Raw genomic sequence first — 20641 nt, 5'->3', positions numbered from 1 at the left:
GTCAAAGAGTTCAGCTCAATTTTTGCTCGTCACGGAGCAGCAGAGCAGCCAGGACTGCTTTTATACTCTGTGGCGTATGGCTCCGTGACTCAGCACTTCCTAGGCCTGTCCCACCCCTGCTTCTGTTGTTCCCGCCTCTCCTGCCTATGAAACCTAGGGTTCAGCCAGGACTGATTGCCATCAGCCAGGTCTGGAGGCGTGGCCTGGGGGTGGAAGAGTCAAGGGACGGAGGCCTCATTATCTCCTCCATCTGGCCTCCCTTTGTCTCCTGGAGCTGAGCCAGGGAAGCCGGGGCTCCAGAGGTAAGTCCTGATAGCCCTTCCCCCTCACTTTCCGAGTCACTTTCTGGCAGGGAGCCCGGCTCAGGGGGCGCAGACACAACACTGTGGGAGGACAGGGTGTGCTCTTGTGTGGCCTCCAAAGCAGGGCTGAAATGCTCCCAGTTCAGACCAGATCACCCGATCCGGTACTGATGGTGGCGGGTGGTTCAGAGAACCAGTAGCAAAAATCCCTGCCCCCGCTCCCCAGCCCATGCCCAGCTGAGCTGCACGATCATCAGAGGGGTTTTTTTTACTTTTAAAAGCATTTTTTCTTCGGCCAAAAAAATGCTTTTAAAAATAATTAAAAAAGCCTCTGATGATTGTGCGGCTCAGTTGGGATCGTCAGAGGCTTTTAAAACCTCTTTGGCAGAAGAGGTTGTAGAAAAAATGCTTTTAAAAGGTTCTGCTGATCAGGTAACTCAGCTGGGATCGTCAGATCCCTTTAAAAGCATTTTTTCTACAACCTCTTCAGCCGAAGAGGTTGTAGAAAAAATGCTTTTAAAAGTAAAAAAAAAAAAAGTTGGCCACGCCCACCCAGTCACATTACAACACCCCCACAAGCCACATCCACAGAACCGATAGTAACAAATTTTACATTTCCAGAGCCTTTAAAAATTGTGTGCAAATGGGGCATGCCTTTGCACAATGTTTGTAGGCTATGGAGGCTATGTGAGAATGGGGTATGGTCAGAGGTGGGATTCACTTACTTTCCCTACCAGTTCGCAAATGTGAGCATGCGGGCATATGCTCGCTTTGCTCGCACACGCCACCTTCTGCACATGCTCTATGCTCACATGCGTGCCTCACACGCATGTGCACAGCCTCCAAAATGTGACTAAATAGGACAGCATTACATCCAGGTTGGTGTCGTGTCCCACTCCTCCGCTGACGGCCGGGTCAGGGAAATCCGAATCAGGCTTGCCTCTGCAGCTCTGCCAAAGTCCTAGCAAAGTCCTCAAGGCAGGCAGGAGACCAGAAAGTGACTTCAGCAAGATATGTTTAGACTTTGCCTGACTCAGAGAATGCCAGAAAGCAGATCCTTTATATAGGCCATGGGGTGTGGCTCCATGACTCAGCACTTATCCAGGCCTGCCCCTCCCTTCCTTCTGTTGCCTCCGTCTATCAAGTCTTCTGACGCAAGTCTTCGGCAGCTGTTGGTAATAGACCTTCCTCAGGCTCACATGCTGTGGAGGAGGGGGAGGGGTCTAGTTGCTCCGTTTGCCTGGGCATGGAGCCAGAGCTGGGGGCTGGAGATACTTGCTCTTCTTCAGCCTGTCTGGGCATGGAGCCAGGGCTGGGGCCGGGAGATGCCCCCTCCTCAGCCTGTCTGGGCATGGAGCCAGGGCTGGGGCCGGGAGGCATGCTAGGACATTCTTCAGCGTTCGGAAGCAGATAAGCAGACCCCGGCTGTGGTGGTGAGATCGGACGAGACACAACAGTTGGTGGGCGGGGGCTGCCGCAGTCGGCGCTACCAGTTTGACTGAACCGGACACAACCGGCTGAATCCCACCACTGGGTATGGTCTTGGACAGCCTTCAGACCTTCAGGAATTTGTGCGAGAGGGCCGTGTTCTCATGCAAACTCCGGAGCCCTGGAAATGAGTTTGTTTAAGCTACATGTTGTTTTCATAATTATCTGACGTTTCTTTATAAAGTACATAGCAGGAGCCGTGGTGGCGCAGTGGTTAGAGCGCAGTACTGCAAGCTACTTCTGCTGATTGCCGGATGCCTGCAATTTGGCAGTTCGAATCTCACCAGGCTCAAGGTTGAGTCAGCCTTCCATCCTTCCGAGGTGGGTAAAATAGGGGCCTCTGGTGGCTCAACGGACTAAGTCTGACTGTTATTAACACAGCTGCTTGCAATTACTGCAAGTTCAGGTCCCACCAGGCCCAAGGTTGACTCAGCCTTCCATCCTTTATAAGGTAGGTAAAATGAGGACCCAGTTTGTTGGGGGCAATTAAGTTGACTTTGTATATAATATACAAATGGATGAAGACTATTGCTTGACACATTGTAAGCCGCCCTGAGTCTTCGGAGAAGGGCGGGATATAAATTCAAATTAAAAAAAAAATGACCCAAAATTGTCGGGGGGCAATATGCTGACACCATAAAAACTGCTTAGAGAGGGCTGTAAACACTATGAAGCGGTATATAAGTCTAAGTGCTATTGCTATTGCTAGCATCACATGATTTGACTAATTTTTTTTTAATATAAATCATCTTATAAAGCAGTGATGGCTAACCTTTTTGCTGTCACGTGCCAAAAGCATAGGGAGCATGGGGAGGTCATGCATGTGTGTGCTCACACCCCTCTGCACCCCCTCCCGCCCCAGGTGGGACCCTCCTGCGCTTGCCCTGCTTTTGGCACGCGACCTCAAAAAGGTAACCGGTGGGCCTGGTAGGTCCGTTTTTCGCCCTCCCCAGGCTCCAGAGGCTTTCTTGGAGCCTGGGGAGTGTGAAAACAGCCTCCCCCACCCGCCTGAGGCTCTCCGGAGGCCAGAAATGGCCTGTTTCCCGACTTCTGGTGGGCTCAAAATTCTCAAAAATCAGCTGGCCGGCGCGTGCCTCTGCCTTGGAGCTGAGCTAGGTCAACTCTCGCGTGCCCACAGATATGGTTCCGTGTGCCACCTGTGGCATGAGTGTCGTAGGTTCGCCATCACGGTTATAGAGAATTCTCTTTTGTTTGGGGGAGGGGAGAATGACACCCCAGCAGAGTCAAATTAGGCATTTTCCAAAATTTTGAGGTGCCAAGCCCTGAATCTTCACCCTCACTGTTCTATCAGGTAGATGCCATCACCCACCTGATAGATGAGATTGGACAACCATTTATCTGAAATATTATTATTATTATTATTATTATTAATAATAATAATAATAATAATAATAATAATAATAATAATAATAATAATAATAATAATAATAATAATAAAATTTTTATACCGCCCTTCTCCCGAAGGACTCAGGGCTGTTTACAGCCATAATAAAAAATAACAACAGGATACACATAAAACCATAATTTAAAAAACTTATTATACAAATGGCCCAATTAAAACATTTAGAATAAAACCCCAAATTTTAAAACGTTAAAACATTAAAACTAATTAAAATCCTATTTAAAATCCTATGCCAGTCCTGCGCGAACAAACAAATAGGTCTTCAGCTCTCGGCGGAAAGTCCGAAGGTCCGGCAATTGCCAAAGTCCAGGGGGAAGTTCGTTCCAAAGGGTGGGAGCCCCCACAGAGAAGGCCCTCCCCCTGGGGGCCGCCAGCCGACATTGCTTGGCGGACGGCACCCTAAGGAGTCCCTCTCTGTGTGAGCGTACGGGTCGGTGGGAGGCATTCGGTAACAGGCATAGGGTTTTATAGTATAGGGTTTCTTGTTTGAACTGGGGGTTGGACTAGAAGACCCCTAAGGCCCCTTCAGCTCTGTTATTCTGTTACCTCTGTGTTCTAAACTCACCTGGCAACCACCTTTTCCTGTCTGGTCCGTGCAGTTGTCTCCGTTCTGCTTGGTCCTGTGTTGGCATTGGGGGCCACCCCATCCTGGAGGGCAGAGGCAGTGGGGTGCAGACTCCTTCACTCTGCATTGGCCTCCATTCTTGCAAGGATCTGTGGCATGTGGTAGAAACAAACAGATGGGGAGACCCAAGCTGACAGGCATTTAGCTCAGGAAGGGTTTTGAGATGCCGCCTGCTTATTCGGCTGCATTCTGTAATGTGTGGGGAAAAACTGCATAAAATCCAGAATTTTACTATTTGAGCCTTTCTTTGGGTGATTAATACAATAATAAGAAAAGTTTTACCTATTCTATTTCTTTCTGTTACAATGGAATTAAAAGCACAGGAGCAGGGGCGGAAACATTGGTGAAATTCAATTTTTTTTACCACAGGTTCTGTGGGCGTGGTTTGGTGGGCGTGGTTTGGTGGGCGTGGCTTGGTGGTTGTGGCAGGGGAAGGATACTGCAAAATCTCCATTTCCACCCCACTCCAGGGGAAGGATATTGCAAAATCTCCTTTCCCACCCCACTCTGGGGCCAGCCAGAGGTAATATTTGCCGGTTCTCCGGACAACTCAAAATTTCCGCTACCGGTTCTCTGAACTGCTTAAGATTTCCGCTACCAGTTCTCCAGAACCTGTCAGAACCTGCTGGATTTCACCCCTGGGCGCAAAGAAAGTAGCATCCTTGCCAACACTATATAATTCTTATTCTTGACAGTAAATAAATGCTTTATTATCCAGTGGAGCAAGGATGATGGTCTTAATTTAAGAATGTAAAACTACTAAATTTGGAACGTGTCCTGAAATTTGACTTTATTTAGCAGTTTGAAACAGAACATTTGAGTTTCAGTCTCACTAGCTCCGTTAAATGGACATGAATTGTGAATAGTTAGAATCAGAACTCAGGCTGAGTTGGAATTGTGTCTATATCAGTAATGCTTTCACACAGGGGTCTTCCTTTATGGTAACAAGCAGTACTCGCTTAGTGACCATCCGAAGTTACAATGGACCTCCTCAGAGCTACTTACGAACCATCCCGCCTCACACAAAATACACACACAGAGTTCTAATAACAGCGGCAAGATTACTGATAGGACAGTATTGGAAGAAAAACGAAGTACCCACAATAGGAGAATGGATATTGAAAGTTGCCAATTTGGCTGAGATGGCAAAAATCTCAGCCTTTTTGAAAGACAATACGCAAGAAAGATATTTAAATGAATGGAAAAAATGGATTGACTATATTCAAAACAGATATCAGACTAAGAGTTATCAGACTGCCTTTGAATGATTAGGATGTATTATTCTTGATTGTGCTGGGGGAGGTTAGGAATTGATGAGAGTTGTAGGAGTACAATTCAGTTAGGAGGGAAATTTTTTTAGCATATGTTTGTTTTATTTTTAACTATACCTTGTGTTTGTTCCAGGCCGGGAAGTCGGGGGGTGAGGGAGAGGGGTTTGTGAAGGGAGGGGAGGGGCTAGGGGTGGAGGGGGGAAAGCGGGGGGAAGTTTTGTAAAACTTTTTCAATAAAAAAAAATACACAGAGTTGCATGTTTGCATTTTGAGTGCTTTGCTATGGGCTCACCTTTATGGCTATTTGTAGCATCCTGTGATTTTTCAGTGGGGTTTTTTTGCCAGGTTCCGGTGTTTACTTCTAATTTCCGGCCAAGATTGCCCATTGAAGAAAGCGAGTTTGCTTAATGACTGCGGTGTTGGCTTAACAGCCACCGCAAAAAAGTTGGAAAAATTGGGCAGAGTCATATGGTGATCTACTTAATAAACCATGGCTACTTTCCTGTGCCTAGGATGCCAAATGCATTAAGGGCCCCATTTCCTAGCTGTATCGTCTGGATATTTTTACTGTTTTTATTGTCTTAAAATGTTTTTAATTGTATTTTTTTATAAGCCACTCAGAGTCATTGACTGAGATGGGCAGCTATAAGAATTGAATAGTAAATAAATAAACGACTTATAACTATAATTCCAGGCTCAATTAAGGTTGTAAGTCAAGGACTGCCTATCATTGGTTTCCTATCTGTTCTCTCTGTCAAAATTTCCTATTAACGTATGTATAACGCGGTGGCTCAGGGGCTAGGACGTTGAGCTTGTCGATCGAAAGGTCAGCAGCTCAGCGGTTCGAATCCCTAGTGCTGCCGTGTAACGGGGTGAGCTCCCATTACTTGTCCCAGCTTCTGCCAACCTAGCAGTTTCGAAAGCACGTAAAAATGCAAGTAGAAAAAATAGGGACCACCTTTGGTGGGAAGGTAACAGCATTCCGTGCGCCTTTGGCATTGAGTCATGCCGGCCACATGACCACAGAGACATCTTCAGACAGCGCTGGCTCTTCAGTTTTGAAACGAAGATGAGCACCGTCCCCTAGAGTCGGCAACGACTAGCACGTATGTGCGAGGGGAACCTTTACCTTTACCTATGTTCCAATGATCTTAGGTGACAGTTCTACATGAGACATATATAACATCTGTCAACCTCAACATCTTTTAGATTGCTGGGGGGAATTCTGGGAATTGAAGTCCATACATCTCAAAAAAGCCAAGGTTGAGAAACATTGATCTAGAGACCCTTATGGCTACTAGAGATTGGTGACTAAAACCGCTAATAAAATAGTAATGAAAGTAATAAAATGAACATTGGGATCCTCTCCAATTTTTGGTCCTTTCAAAGTGCGTATTCCATCACATAAAGCAGGGTTTTTTTTCACAGACTGAGCCATATTGGTGGACTTCAACTTCCAGAATTCCCCAGTCAGCATGGAGTTTAGGTCCAACCATCCTAAAAAGTTTCTTGGTTTGAAAAACACTAACATAAAAGAAATATTCCAAAAAACCTTGGACTCTCACATTTAACATGCACTTTGCAGAGCAAAGACGTGTGAGAGAATCAGCCAAGGGGATTTTTCCAGAAATTGTGCAGAGCTGATGCTGCTAGATACTCACAGTCTGAGCAAAGGTCCAGGGTAACCTGGCATTTGGGTCCTGAATAACCCCTGGGGCAGAGGCAGTGAAAACTTCCAGGGCTGTTAAGGCAAGTTCCAGAATTCAAACAGGGGCTCGAAGAGCATTCGTCCTCATCTGCATCGCACGCTGCCCCTGCGAGGGAGGGAAGAGTTGGTGATCCAGGATGGAAGGGAGCCATTGTGTTTGAGAGCTGCTGGGCTGCCCAAAGGAGGAACTGACAGATTCAGACCGTGTTACCTACGTAGCCGCTGGGGCAGATGCACTGGAAGGATCCCTGGCGGCTCAAGCAAGTAGCCCTCTGGTGGCATGGGCTGGAATTGCAAGCATTCACCTCTGTCTCGCACATCTGGCCGGTCCATCCAGGTGAACAGGTACAAAGTGGTCTGGGAGAGAAGGAGGGGGGAGGGGAGGGGCGGAGAAAGAGAAAATTATTTTATTTTATATTTTATATTTTCTTTTTCTTTTTGTATTTGTTATTTTATTTTTTATTTTAGATGATTTTAGATTCATTTTATTTTTTTATTTAATATTTTATTTTATTATTAATTTTATATTTTATATTTATTATTAATATTATATTATATATTTTATTTTATTATTTTTTATTTTATGGATTATATTAGATTTTAGATTAATTTTAGATTTTAGATTATTTTATATTCATTTTATTTTTTATTTAATATTTTATTTTATTATTAATTTTATATTTTACTTTTATTAATAATATTATTTGATATTTTATTTTATTATTTTTTATTTTAAATTTTAGATTATTTTAGATTAGATTTTAGATTGTAAATTATTTTATATTCATTTTATTTTTTAATTGATATTTTATTTTATTATTAATCTTATTTGATATTATTTGATATTTTATTTGATATTTTATTTTTATTTCATGTTTATATTTTACATTCTTAGATTTTACATTTTTTAATGTTGCTTTGCTTCGCTATTTTATTTTATTTTATTTTAAACATGGTGTCCCATCTCATGGCCATGGTAAACCTGAAATGGTTCTGATTAGCATTATTTTAGAGGAAATTTGGAAGGTTTCTGCAGAAGAATGACAGTGAAATCACAGCTTCACAGACCAAATTGGGGAGAAGGTTTATGTCATCTGCAGGTCTTTATTAAATGCCAGCATACTCTCCATTGCAATTTGCATGATTTAACTCCTAATAGAATGCACATTATGCAAATTAGGTCGTACATGTCTATATGTGCAATTATACTGTGATGCAAATGATGTTAATTGACACAAATGATTAAGGAGGGCAATTTGCATAAAGATGCTGCTGTGCTAATGAAGGGAATTGTGCCAATAAAGGTGCGTTTGTTTCGCATGGCTTTTAATGGGCTTGATTGGACTCCTCGGACGCAGACAGGCTCCTCATGGGCCCTTTTGGGAATTGCTTGGATGGGAATTTCAGGGAGTTTGAAATCTGTTAAGCTAGAGAAGCATTAAACTGAGGTTCTATTCTGGGATTTGGGAAGGTAAAATTATATGTAGGTAATAATAATAATAATAATAATAATAATAATAATAATAATAATAATAATAATAATAATAATAATAATAATAATAATATTTTAATTTGTATACCACCCTTCTCCCGAAGGACTCAGGGCGGTGAACAGACAAATAAAACAACAATCAAATACACACAATACAGATAAAACAGTAGCTAAAAAACTTATTCAAATATGGCTCAAATTTAAAATACATTTAAAATCCTAAAAAACTCATTAAAAATTAAAAAACCCATAAAAACATCTAAAACATCTAAAACATCTAGGGTAGTCCTGGGACTAGAATTTCCATTGCTGAGCAAGGTGGTTACTTATTGAGTCAGGCTGATTTTTTTGTCATGTTTGTTAAGCAAATCACTGCCGTTCTTAAGTGAATCATGTGGTGGTTAAACAAATCCAGTTTCTCCCCACTGATTTTGCTGGCTGTGAAGTCACAAATGGAGATTGCATGATCCAAAATACTGAAACGATTGTAAATACATGTGGGTTGCACAAAGAACCTGGATTTTCATCGCATATCTCTAGGGATACTACATCAGTCATAAGTGCGAGGACCGGTTGTAAGTCACTTTTTTCATCGTCGGCATAACTTCAAACTGCTATTAAACAAATGGTTTTGAGTATACCTATAAATACTACATCTACCAGTTTTATTTTTTTTTCCATGGTTCTAGGTCTCTGATCCTCAAACGTTTAATAAAAAAGGAAGCCTCCGGATGTGATGAATAGATTCACAATCTATAGCGCATGGTCCAAAGTTTCAAAATGGTGACTGTTTTTTAATGTGTGTTGCATGCGTAATACAGGTAGTCCTTGACTTACAACAGTAGATTAAATTCCAAAATTATACTCACACTGGAAAAAAATGTCTTATGACTGTTTTTCATGGATACCTCGATCTCTATTTATAGACCACCTCATTCAAATTAAGACCCAGGGGTGGGTTCTACTTACCTTTGCTACCGGTTCACTCGCTTTGTTTGCGCGCAGTGCTTCTGCACATGCGCTGAATGCCCGTGATGATGTCTGGGCGGGTGGGCGGAGCCTCCCACTGCTGCTACTACCGGGTCTAAGAACCAGAGCGAACTGCTAGGAACCCATTACTATTAATTAAGACCCTATATTTATACAAATATGTCTTCAGAGTCCCCTGAGTAGTGGAAATAGATAAACCTCCAAGTGCCTCTGGTGGCTCAGCAGACTAAGTCTGTCTGTTATTAAACACAGCTGCTTGCAATTACTGCAAGTTCAAGTCCCACCAGGCCCAAGGTTGACTCAGCCTTCCATCCTTTATAAGGTAGGTAAAATGAGGACCCAGATTGTTGGGGGCAATTAAGTTGACTTTGTATATAATATACAAATGGATGAAGACTATTGCTTAACACAGTGTAAGCCGCCCTGAATCTTCGGAGAAGGGCGGGATATAAATGCAAATAAATAAATTAAAAAAAAGTGGCCTCAACGACTCTCTAAAAAGGATGCAAATGACCAGCTGTCTGCAAGGAGTATAAATCCTTCCATTCCCCCACCATCCAGTCAGAACTGAAGAAGCTTCTTGGATGAGAAGCGAAAGGTCTTCAAAGAAAAACCCAAAAAAGTCCAGTTGCCTCCTGAAAAAGCACCTTTGGAACAACCGTGACCTGGATGACTGAGAATCTCCCTAGACTTTTGGTGTGGTCTAGTTCTCACAAAGTTAGAGGGAGGGAGGAAAGAACTCCATTGAGACTTCCAAGGTTCTGTTCCTATGACCTTATAGGTAAAAGGTAAAGGTTCCCCTTGCACATATGTGCTAGTCGTTCCTGACTCTAGGGGGCAGTGCTCATCTTCGTTTCAAAGCCAAAGAGCCAGCGCTGTCCGAAGACTTCTCCGTGGTCATGTGGCCGGCATGACTAACTACCAAAGGTGCACGGAACGCTGTTACCTTCCCACCAAAGGTGGTCCCTATTTTTTCTACTTGCATTTTTTACGTGCTTTCGAACTGCTAGGTTGGCAGAAGCTGGGACAAGTAACGGGAGCTCACCCCACTACTCAGCACTAGGGATTTGAACTGCTTGAACTGCCAACCTTTCGATCGACAAGCTCAGCATCTTAGCCACTGTTGTGTCTTGCCCGCTCTCACAGCAGCCGGGGCCTTCTTATCTGCTCCCGAACACGGAGGAATGTATGCCTCCCGGCCCCAGTCCTGGCTCCATGCCCAGACAAGCTGAAGAGGAGGGGGCACCTCCTAGTCCCAGCCCTGGCTCCATGCCCAAGCAGGCTGCAGAGGAGGGAGCACCCCCCGGCCCCAGCCCTGGCTCCATGCCCAGGCAAACGGAGCAGCTAGACCCCTCCCCCTCCTCCACAGCATGTGAGCCTGAGGAAAGTTTATTTCCAACAGCTGCTGATTGGAGTGACCCTCGCATCAGAAGACTGGATAGGCGGAGGCAACAGAAGGAAGGGAGGGGCAGGCCTTAATGAGTGCTGAGTCACGGAGCCACACCCCATGGCCTATATAAAGGATCTGCTTTCTGGCAGTCTCTGAGTCAGGCAAAGTCGAACTCATCTTGCTGAAGTCACTTTCTGGTCTCCTGCCTGCTCTGAGGACTTTGCTAGGACTTTGGGCAGAGCTGCAGAGGCAAGCCTGATTCGGATTTCCCTGACCCGGCCATCAGCGGAGGAGTGGGACACGACAGCCACTGAGCACTATAACCTTATAATAAAGGTATGTTTATTTTACTTTAATAAAAGTAAATTTATATTTACATACATGACTTTGGTTTCCTAGTCCAGTCTACCTTGAAGAACTGACGGATCCATCCTTACCCAGATTCTGTCCCGCGACAGCTGCCTCCGTTAAGGCACTGAAACGTCCAACAAGGGTCATTGAATTCCTTGCAGAGGGGCCCTGTGAACCCCGGAGCGCAAACGCAGGTGAAGGAGCTGGGGACATTCATACAGGTTCCATGCTTGCAAGGGGCACCACGACAGAAATCGGCATCTCTTTCGCACCGAAGTCCCTCGAAACCTGGGGACAAAGCGTTGACACCATCACTCTTCTTCTTTAGATGTTTAACCATTTAGATATGAGCCAGCCGTGTGCAGCAGCTGCTAAAAAAGCCAACACAGTTCTGGGCTGCATAAACAGAGGGATAGAATCAAGATCACGCGAAGTGTTAATACCACTTCATAATGCCGTGGTAAAGCCACACTTGGAATACTGCATTCAGTTTTGGTCGCCGCGATGTAAAAAAAGATATTGAGATTCTAGAAAGAGCGCAGAGAAGAGCAACAAAGATGATTAGGGGACTGGAGGCTAAAAGATATGAAGAATGGTTGCAAGAACTGGGTATGCCTAGTTTAATGAAAAGAAGGAGTAGGGGAGACATGATAGCAGTGTTCCAATATCTCAGGGGCTGCCACAAAGAAGAGGGAGTCAAGCTATTCTCCAAAGCACCTGAAGGTAGAACAGGAAGCAATGGGTAGAAACTAATCAAGGAGAGAAGCAACTTAGAACTAAGGAGAAATTTCCTGACAGTTAAAACAATTAATCAGTGGAACGACTTGCCTGCAGAAATTGTGAATGCTCCAACACTGGAAATTTTAAAGAAAATGTTGGATAACCATTTGTCTGAAATGGTGTAGGGTTTCCTGCCTGGCCAGGGGGTTGGACTAGAAGGACTCCAAGGTCCCTTCCAACTCTTGTTGTTGTTGTTGTTGTTGTTGTTGTTGTTGTTGTTGTTGTTGTTGTTGTTGTTATTCTACCTTACCCTTATCCAAAACTTACCCTGCGCCAACTCAGACAGCTCAGGCTGCCCCAGGAGTTGATGACAATACTGGTCTACAAAGGAATTATTGAGCTTGTCATTTGTACCCCTGTAACTGTCTGGTTTGGCACTGCAACCAAACAGGACAGGCCAACAGATTCCAATGGAGAGTTAGGACTGCAGAAAAAAACAATTGCAACTAACCTGCCTTCCAATGAGGACCTGTATACTGCACCAGTCAGAAAAAAGGCTGTGAAAATATTGACAGACCCCTCACATCCTGGCCATACATTGTCTGAACTTCTTCCCTCAAGATGACGCTATAGGGAATTTCATGCCAAACAACCAGACACAAAGACAGCTCCCCCCCATGCTGTTGCTCCACTGAACAACTATAGGAAGCCCCCCTCCCCAATTAAATATTCTTTATTCTTAATATTAAGAGAGGCAGAATATTATATTTCCCCAAAGGGACAAATGGAGAAACATGTTCTTAAAGGCAGAAAGCAGCCTCCAGTCTTTATTAATAGCCCACAGCAGATGCCTGAAATCTTTAGAGATGGATATTTTGTGCCCATTGAGAAAGACTGGGCCAGCCTATTCATACACAAAAAACAGCTTCAGCTCCAGCTGATGGGATTAAGAATTTACATCCCCCACCCAAATTCTAAGGACAGGACAGGACCTCTAGGACATAATAGGATTAACTCACCACCGGTAGAATAGGAAAAGACACAAGGCTCATTACATTGAACAACCCCCTGGAGCATCTCAGAACCCTATAAAAACCCATCCATTCCAGTGTGGGTTGCTCCTGGTTTAGTCCAGTTCTATAGAACTGGTAGTAAAACCGGCACGAGGCTCCACCCACCCGCCACGATGTCATCATGAGTGAACGCGCGCTCCCATTGCGAACCGGTAGTAAAGGTAAATAGAACCCAGCCCTGATCGATTCCTAAGCTAAGGAATCAACCACCCAGGAAAAATTGCTTCTGTCACTGAAGTTTCTGGAATCCAAATAAACCTTCTTTCCTTGCAGCCTCCAGTCAGCCTCCATTTTATTTCTAGCACCTTTCTCCTGGCTTGGAACTGGACCAGATTTTGCTTTCCACAGATTGCAGTGTCCCGGGGGAGTCACTTCACAATGAAATTACTAATTTAACTACAACTGAGCCCAAAATTTCTGTGGCTAAGCAAGACAGTTGTTCAGTGAGTTTTGGCCTATTTTTTTTTTTGTGAAAAAGTTTTAACAAACAAAAACATTTCCCCCCCCTTTTCCCCCCTCCCCCCCACAAAACCCCCTTCCCCTCCCTTCACCCCCTCCCCCCTGGCTTCCCGGGTCAATCACAAGGTATTGTTATACATAAACCAAACATAGAGTAAAAATTTTCCCTTGTAATCCAATTAACCTCATCCAAATCTTTTCATTTCCTAACCCCCCCATTATATAAAATAATACTTCCTAATTATTCAAAGGCAATCTGATATTTCTTAATCTGATATCTGTTTTGTAAATAATCAATCCATTTTTTCCATTCAATTAAATATCTTTTCTGCGTATTGTCTTTCAAAAAAGCTGAGATTTTAGCCATCTCAGCCAATTTAGTAACTTTCAATATCCATTCTTCTATTGTAGGTAACTCTTTTTTCTTCCAATATTGTCCAATCAACAGCCTTGCTGCTGTTATTAAGTTCAAAATCAATTTAGTCTCAGTCACTGTACAATCCGTTATAATTCCCAAAAGGAATAAGTGATTGGTTTAACTTAATGGAGGAAAGAATTTTGAATATAGAAGGTTATGACTTGTTATATGGATGCCATGCGTATTTATTTTATGAAAAAAAAAAGTGGATAGGGCTTTTAAGAATCATGTGTTGAGAAGTGTTCTTTTGCGGGTCTGGAAAAAATATTCTTATAAACTAGACCAGAGGTTCCCAATCTTTTTCGCCCGCGGCTCCCCCGGAAATCCGACCTGCAACTGCGCATGCGCACCAGACGCCCCAGAAATGGCGCATCAGCGCCAGACCCAGCGGGCGCAGATATTCCGCGGCGCCCCCATGACGACTTTGGGAATCACTGAACTAGACTATAAGATTCCTATATGGGCGAGCCCCAGACATGCAATAGAGAATATAAATATAGAACAGAAACAGGAAATGATTACTTATAAAGTTTTGGCCTATTTTTCAAGCTTTCCTGCCACAGGTCTTAAGTGCAGTTGTTAAGTTGGTAACACCGTTGTTAAGTGAATAGGGCTTCCCCAGTGAGTTTTCTTGTCAGAAGGTCGCAAAAGGGGATCATGTGACCTTGGGACACTGCAACCATCATAAATATGTGCCAGTATCCAAATTTTGATCGCATGACCACGGGGATGCTGCAACGGTCATAAGTGTGAAAAACGGTCATAAATCACTTTTTTTCATGCTGTTGTAGCTTTGAATGGTCACTGGATGAATGGTTGTAAATCAAGGACTACCTGTTCTTTTTTTTTTCTTTTTTTTTTGACCGTGTAGTACTTATACATACATTTACTTCAGGGATGAGTGCAATGGAGCCACCCAGAGGTGGTTAAAAGATGAATGGTTATATAGTAAATCTCTTAAATAAATGCTGAACTCCAGCCAACCTTAGAAAAAGTCTTAGTCACTCTAAGACTGGCACTTTCAAGGGATATCCAGGGTACAATCTCTGTCTCGGTTTCCTGCTTTAAAACGGAAGGAAATCTGTAACTTTCAGCCACAAAGTCATGTGCTACTAGCCACTAACACTTAGCAATAGCGCTTAGATTTAAAAACTGCTTCATAGTGCTTTACAGCCCCATCTAAGCAGTTTACAGAGTCAGCCTATTCAATCAATTGGAATAGAGCTGGAAGGGACCTTGGAGGTCTTCTAGTCCATCTCCCTAATCAAGCAGGAGATCCTACAGCATTTCAGACAAGTGGCTGTCCAGTCTCTTCTTAAAAACCTCCAACGATGAACCACCCACAACTTCTGAAGGCAAAGCTGTTCCACTGGTTAATTGTCCTCATTGCTAGGAAGTTCCTCTGTGGCTCAGACTGCTAATGCAGTCTGTTATTAACAGCAGCTGCCTGCAATTACTGCAGATTCTAGTCCCACCAGGCCCAAGGTTGACTCAGCCTTCCATCCTTTATAAGGTAGGTAAAATGAGGACCCGGATTGTTGGGGGCAATAAGGTGACTTTATATATAAATATACAAATAGGATGAAGACTATTGCTAACATAGTGTAAGCCGCCCTGAGTCTTCGGAGAAGGGCGGGATATAAATGCAAATTTAAAAAAAAATTCCAGGTTACTTCTCTCCTTGATGAGTTTCCATTCATGGTTTCATACCCCGCCCTCTGGTGCTTTGGAAAATAACAATCTGGGTCCTCAATTTACCGACCTCAGAAGGATGGAAGGCTAAGTCAACTCTGAGCCGGTCAGGATTAAACTTCTGGCAGTGTGCAGAGTCAGCCTGCAATACCACATTCTAACCACTGCGCCACCCCACAGCTCATACACTACTACTAGCACTGATGATGTTATCTAGTTTGGGTAATGAAACATCTCCAAGAAAACAACCAAGCTCGGAGATCACCCCCTCACTTCAATTCTAAGCTGCAAATATTCTCCTTTATGGGTACAGAGGCCTGAAGCAGAGGGTGGAGGATTCTAAAGTTGAAAGATGATAGTCCAGGAATGTAATTATTAGAATGATAGATAAGTTGACATACTAGAATATGATGGTCAGAAACTATTGCACAACACTAGCACTGTTTAAAATAGTATATATGTTATTCTGGTGTTGTTTTTTTACTTTTGTTTTAGGGTAAGTGGACAATTACACTGTATTCACTATATTCAGATGTTGTTGTGGTCCACCAGCAGCCTGCAGAGCTAGCAACGGAGTCGGACAGCGATGAGGCTGAGGAAGAACATGGACCAGTCCTGGAGGCTGGGGAAGGCTGCATTGGAGGCAGAGGTGGGGCCAGGGCCATCGGGGAGTGATGTGCAGATTCCAGAGCCTCCAGAGGCTGACAGTAGTGAGGCAGAGGAACAGAAGGAGCCTGTTCCTAATGCACACATGAGAAGAGCTGCCGGAAGACAAGAGCAGCTAAAGCAAAGAGGACGACTCGGCAGTAGGGCCAAGAGATGATTGGCCACTCCCATAAGTCTTAAAAGACCAGCAACGGCGTTTGGGCTCTTTGTCGGAAAACAACATTGATAGATGTGCTCTTTGTCTTGCTGCATTTATTTCTTGTCGACGTCTTCGGCTTTTGAACTTTTGCCAAGAAAAGCCTTTGGCAGTTTGCCTAAATAGACCAAGGTTGGGGATAAGACTGAAGAATTGTGTTATGAAGAATTTGTTTTGATTTAGTTTGGACGACGCTGAGAATGAGTTAATACTCAGCTGTCGTAATAAAGTCTGTTTGTTTTTGAACTGACTGCTTCTACTACTACCTACTTGGGCCTGGGTCACAACAGGTGTAAACAATAAAAATATATCTAAAAAAGAAAGAAAGAAAGAAAGATGGTAGTCCAAAGAGGATCCTCCATAGGGAAGATAGAGGGATCAATCCTCTTTGGATCACGTCCTCTGGGCTCTTCCTTCATCATCCCCACTCACCAGGGGGACACAGGCAGGCGGTGTCATGGCTCTGGAGTATACAGGTTCCCCCATTGAGGCAGTGGCCTTGGAGACATTCTTCAACTTCACACAACGGCCCACCGAACCCTGTAAAGGAAAGATCTTAAGGGACTGAGAAGAAGAAGGACCAAACAAGGGTCTGTCAAATGTTGTGCAGCATACATGTCTATCAGTTAAATCTGAAACAGGGGAGTCATATTGTCTAGCCCAGGGGTGTCAAACTCAAGGTCCATGGGCTGAATGCGGCCCGCAGGGTGCTTAGATCTGGTCCACGGGGCCACCCTGGAAACAGCGAAGGATACCTCTGCCAGCGGCCCTGCAGGCAGCACTCCCGAGCTCCGTTTTCACTGGCAGAGGGTTGCAGGAGCCCGTCACAGCCATTTTTGCTGGCAGAGGCTCAGGCCACCACAGAGGCCACCACAAGTGACATTGAGTTGGCCACGCCCCCTGGCCATGCCCCCCAGCCCTCCCCTGAGGACAAATACAACCCTGATGATGGCCCCCAATGAAATGGAGTTTGACACCTCTAAAGGTAAAGGTAAAGGTTCCCCTCGCATATATGTGGTAGTCATTCCCGACTCTGGGGGGGCGGTGCTCATCTCCAGTTCAAAGCCAAAGAGCCAGCGCTGTCCGAAGACGTCTCCGTGGTCATGTGGCCAGCATGACTCAATGCCAAAGGCGCACGGAATGCTGTTACCTTCCCACCAAAGGTGGTCCCTATTTTTCTACTTGCACTTTTTTTACGTGCTTTTGAACTGCTAGGGTGGCAGAAGCTGGGACAACTAACTGGAGCTCACCCCGTTACACACCACTAGGGATTCGAACCACTGAGCTGCCAACCTTTCAATCGACAAGCTCAGCGTCTCTTACCCACTAAGCCCCCTTTTGACACCCCTAGTCTAGCCCAAAATCAGGAGCACCTTTTCCAATTAACCAAGTCATAAACTTCTAGGTGTTAGGCTTTATAATAGTCCTTGATTTACGACCACAATTGAGCCCAAATTGAGCCCAAAATTTCTGTTGTTACATGAGAAATTTGTCAAGTGAGCTTTGCCCCGTTTTACGACCTTTCTTGCTACAGTTGTTAAGTGAATCACTGCAGTTGATAAGTTACTAATCTGGTTGTTAAGTGAATCTGGCCCTCCCCATTGATTTTGCTTGCCAAAAGTTTGCAAAAAGGGGATCCCATGACCCTGGGACAGAGCAACGGTCATAAGTACGGAACCAAGTGGCCAAGTGTCTGAATTTTGATCACATGATCCTGGGGACGCTACAAAGGACACAAGTGTGAAAAACGGCCATCAGTCACTTTTCTCAGTGCCATTGTAACTTTGAATGGTCACTAAATGTTGTAAATTGAGGACTACCTGCAATGTATCACAGGTAGTCCTCGACTTACAATTATAATTGAGCCTGGAATTACAGTCGTATGTCATTAAGTGAACACAGCAGTCATTAAGTGAACCTATTGTTCACAAGGGGCATTCTTTGCAAGAAACCAGAAATAAACCCTGGATTCCAGCAAAACAGCCATAAATCACGGTCAGGTGATTGTGGGACATTGCAAACTGCCATAATTGTGGGCAGGTTGCCAAGTGCCCAAAATATGATCATGTGACTGCACGAAGGGGGAGGGAGGCAGACCTCAGAACTTCGAATCCAGGTCATAAGTACCTTTTTTGAGGTCCACTGTAACTTTGAATGGCTGTTAAGCAACCAGTTGTTAAGTGAGGATTATCTGTATTAAATGAAATTAAACATTTTAAGAAAAGGTTATGCCTTCAGGTAAAAGTTTTAGTTCAGAAAAAGCGCTGCTCAACTCCGATTGATTTCCTATCTGTTCAAATAAAAATAAAAAAGAAATCCATAAAATGTATCTGCATTTTTTGCCTAATACAAGGCCTTCTTACCGGATGGGCAGAGGCATTGGAAACGGTCGAGCAGGTCCAAGCAGGAGGCCCCGTTCTGACAAGGCTGGCTGAGGCACTCATTGAGGTTTGATTCGCACCTGGAACCTGTGTAGCCCCTGAGGCAGGAGCAGGTGAACGAGCCGGGCGTATTGTAGCAGCTTCCTCTGTGTTCGCATGGGTTGCTCCCTGGAGCAGGAGAGAGGAAGATTGTAGAGAAAAACACTGATCTGTCCAAGTCATGTCATGTAATATATGTGGGTATATGCATTGCATTGCATTGGTATTTTATTGTATTTATTTTGTCATGTTTAGGTAGTGTATATTAGAGGTGGAGACCCTTTGAGAGCCGTATGCAATGAAATTTTATTTTAATTTATGGCGAGTAGTGGGTGAACATACAGCTTGTTCATTTAAGAGCAGTATTTTTTCAACAGACCACCTAAAAAAAAGTCATTAGAAATATGCAAGGGTTGAAGATCTCAGGATTTCTTGTTCAAGCAAAATGGTTAAGGAAATCAAGATTGGAGAAAAGGGGTAGAAAAGAGATTGCTTTGTGACAATAAAGTTAGTCTAAGGCAACCTAAGTCTTCTGCTAACTTTATGTTTCAAGGATAAAAGTTCGCCAAACATTTTCGTGGAAGAGGTGGCATTTAAATCGCATTCTACCACAAGAGGGCGCTGGTGCACTGCAAAAATTTATTTCAGCACCCCAGCACAAAAGCCTAGGTCGGTGATGGCGAACCTATGGCACACAGCCATATCAATGGGCATGCCAGCTCAGCTCCGGCGTGCATGCGCACTCCAGCCAGCTGATTTTCGGGCCTTCTCGGCCCACCAGAAGTATGGAAACAAGCTGTTTCCTGCCTCCGGAGGGCGTTGGAGGGAGGGAAGGCCCATTTTTCTTTCTCACCTGGCTCCAGAACCTCTCTATGCATCTAGGGAGGGCGAAAACAGTCTTCCCCAGGCCCTCTGGAGGCCCAAAATGACCTGTTTCCCAACTTCCGGTTGGACAGGAAGTGATATTTTTTGCTGTCCCCAGCCTCCAGAGACTCCTAGAGAGGTTCTGGAGGCTGGGGACAGCAAAAAAGTCACTTCCTGTCCAACCGGAAGTTGGGAAACAGGCCGTTTCATGCCTCCAGAGGGCCTCCGAGCATGTGTGGAAGGCTGTTTTCACCCTCCCCAGATGCTTAGAGAGGATCTGGAGCCAGGGGAGAAAATAAAACGGGCCTACCGGGCCATCACGTGCCAGGAGTGGTGGTGTTGCACACGCATGGGTGGGGCGCATAAAATTATGGGTGTGGGCACACGCGTGCACAAACCTTTCTCCTCCCCTCCCCATCCTGGCACGCAATGGCAAAAAGATTCGCCATCACTGGCCTAGGTGTTTTTGACTGAGGCAGAATGAGGAGCAATTTAGAAATTTGCAAGTGTTTGGGTGACACTTGGTCTGGTCCAGAAACAGATAGTCCACATTTAGTGACGACCTCATTTAGTGCCCATTCACAGTAATGAAAAAGCAACTTGGCAACCCATCTTTGCATTTGTGCCCTTTGCAGGTCATGTAAAAAGCAAAGGAAAGCTGAATTAAGCACAATTGCGGTTTTTCTGAGTGACTGCTTTACTTAATGACCAAGTTGCTCATGCTAATGGTGGCTGCTAAACGAGGACTACCTGTATTGCTCACTTGTGCGTATTTCCCTCCCCTCTCCAGGAGAACAATGTAAACTTCTGAAGTGTGTTACATGTTGGACTGTGCTGTTGCTGTTTATTATATTATTCTTGTTATCCTTTGGATGGTAACATTGCTTGGTGGGTGGGTTTTTTTTTTCAAGAGCAGGTATTGGAATTTCATTATAAAGTATGCAATTGTATACACAACAAAGTGACAAAAAAGATTATTTTAGCTTAGCTTATATTGTAACTTATTTTATATCTTATTTTATATCTAATCTTATATCTTATCCTACCTTACCTTACCTTATCTTTTAGTTTATCTTATACCATATCTTGTGGC

The 20641-nt window shown here is 44.1% G+C and overlaps 1 protein-coding gene across 3 annotated transcripts in view; it reads right to left on the bottom strand.

The window, feature by feature from the left end:
• The window catches only part of NOTCH4 (notch receptor 4), a 76722-nt gene that overhangs the window by 38599 nt on the left and 17482 nt on the right, over positions 1–20641 (bottom strand). For all 3 annotated transcript variants that reach the window (XM_058171641.1, XM_058171643.1, XM_058171640.1), the window contains exons 7-12: positions 18628–18813; positions 16697–16804; positions 11127–11328; positions 7029–7174; positions 6771–6923; positions 3779–3927 (exon numbers count right to left, since the gene is read on the bottom strand). In XM_058171641.1, coding sequence (XP_058027624.1) covers positions 3779–3927; positions 6771–6923; positions 7029–7174; positions 11127–11328; positions 16697–16804; positions 18628–18813 — 944 coding nt within the window. The remainder of the gene's footprint in view (positions 1–3778; positions 3928–6770; positions 6924–7028; positions 7175–11126; positions 11329–16696; positions 16805–18627; positions 18814–20641) is intronic.

The sequence above is a fragment of the Ahaetulla prasina genome, chromosome 2 (genome assembly GCF_028640845.1).
Source record: "Ahaetulla prasina isolate Xishuangbanna chromosome 2, ASM2864084v1, whole genome shotgun sequence".
NCBI lineage: Eukaryota > Metazoa > Chordata > Lepidosauria > Squamata > Colubridae > Ahaetulla > Ahaetulla prasina.
This window is presented reverse-complemented; position numbering and strand designations above follow the sequence as displayed.